The sequence below is a fragment of the Antrostomus carolinensis genome, unplaced genomic scaffold (genome assembly GCF_000700745.2).
Source record: "Antrostomus carolinensis isolate BGI_N321 unplaced genomic scaffold, ASM70074v2 scaffold36215, whole genome shotgun sequence".
NCBI classification, from domain to species: domain Eukaryota; kingdom Metazoa; phylum Chordata; class Aves; order Caprimulgiformes; family Caprimulgidae; genus Antrostomus; species Antrostomus carolinensis.
In genome coordinates this window covers 1-1896 of record NW_010319019.1, presented here as the reverse complement: position 1 = coordinate 1896, position 1896 = coordinate 1, and the positions used below count along the sequence as shown (strand labels likewise).

Below are 1896 nucleotides of genomic sequence, written 5' to 3'. Positions count from 1 at the left end.
AATTTCCTAACTGCAAAATTTTATTGAATCAACTGAATTCTAGTAAATATTGACCATTTGCCAACCCCATATCCATTGCTCTCCTGACTCCACCTTCTTTTTATCACCCAAACTAATACATGTCCTCAATTCTCAAAATCATATAAACGTATTTCCTACAGGTCTCTCATCCATTACAAAGCTGCCAAGGCTTGACAGCTGCTTCCTTTTCCCCAGTTGTTTTGGTCCCAAACAAAAACCACGAATGTTTCCCTTATGCTGGTGCCCTCTATTTATTTGCAAAATGGGAGGGGGAGGCTTCCCAGGAACACCCACCAGATACTCTTTGCTTTTTACAAGCTATCCTTTGTCCTCTACACCAGCCTTTCCTCAACGTCATAAATCAAACAAAGAAAATTGAGAACATAAATTACAATTAGATTAATTTATTGACTTTCCCATTTTGTTTTGCATCAGGCTTATCATCTTAGCACTTTTGTTTTATTAGGGCAATTATTTAATTTTTTAAATTATTTAATAGGGCAAACTATTAAAGAGGTAGGGCTCTCAGATATCTAGTACCGTGTTTCCATTTTTAGAGTACCTCATAGCAAAAGCAATGATAGAGTACACTTCAAGTTTTTTAAATAAAAAGCTGATTGAAGGTTATCTTCCAATAATAACTCAGGTTATGTTTTCAATATTACTTAAAAGTAAAAATTCACACTGCTCCATAAAAACTATTGCAAATGAAGTATTTTACAGGAAGCATCAAGTCTGGGGAGGGGCACAAGGAAGAATTCTTGTAGGCTGTCTGACTCTACTTTTTAATTTCATAGCTCTTGCCATGCTTATTAAATTCTTTAATTTACCCTATCGGAACATTCATTTTTATGACTTGTGCAGTTACTTATTCTGTATAGTTGAATAGGTATTTCCAAGCCCCTCACTAAAAACAGCACCAAACACTTTTTGCTCAAAAAACCCAAGCAGTCTAAAAACACTACTTAGGAAGGTTTACTAACATTTTCACTGGAATTGCTGTATCTTATCGTAAAGTTCACTTGACAAGTGCTTAAGAGAAATCAACTGAGCACAAAGTAGGAGGGAAAACAAAGTAAATCACAGGAATACCAGAACTGAGAAAAACTTAATAATACCTTAATAGTATTATACTAAAGTACTTAATAGTACCTTAATAGTAAAGTACTTAATAGTATCTTAATAATATAAGTTTGATTTTGCATACAAGTATCAAGAAAGACTGTGTCACAACTCTTTTGTGCAATGTGGTGGCTCTTAAAAGAGCCTTTAGGGTGCAAAGATGGAGCTCAGGGATCAGACACCTGCGGTAGGAGCCTCAGGCACGCTCACCGCGGATGCGGCGGGCCAGCTGGATGTCCTTGGGCATGATGGTGACACGCTTGGCATGGATGGCGCACAGGTTGGTGTCCTCGAAGAGCCCCACCAGGTAGGCCTCGCTCGCCTCCTGCAGCGCCATCACGGCCGAGCTCTGGAAGCGCAGGTCGGTCTTGAAGTCCTGCGCGATCTCGCGCACCAGCCGCTGGAAGGGCAGCTTGCGGATCAGCAGCTCCGTCGACTTCTGGTAGCGCCGGATCTCGCGCAGCGCCACCGTGCCGGGCCGGTAGCGGTGCGGCTTCTTCACGCCGCCCGTGGCCGGCGCGCTCTTGCGGGCCGCCTTGGTGGCCAGCTGCTTGCGGGGCGCCTTCCCGCCCGTCGACTTCCGCGCCGTCTGCTTCGTTTTTTTTCAGAAGTGACCCAAAGCCGGCTCTGAGTACCCTGTAATGATGCCGTGCAGCTGCCGCGCCGGCTTTTATAGCCTGCTCCCCTCTCTGATTGGCTGGCAGCAACGCGCCGTTATTATTGGCCACTTTCAAATCCGAAAAGCCCAACCCC

General features: G+C 43.9%; 1 protein-coding gene across 1 annotated transcript; it reads right to left on the bottom strand.

Moving 5' to 3' along the window:
- Positions 1–1251: 1251 nt before the first annotated feature.
- LOC104525859 (histone H3) lies at positions 1252–1744 on the bottom strand (the record flags this gene model as incomplete). The annotated part of the gene is made up of 1 exon (XM_010169127.1): positions 1252–1744. A coding segment is annotated over one exon (405 nt), but the record flags the coding sequence as incomplete, so codon positions are not given.
- Positions 1745–1896: the final 152 nt, after the last annotated feature.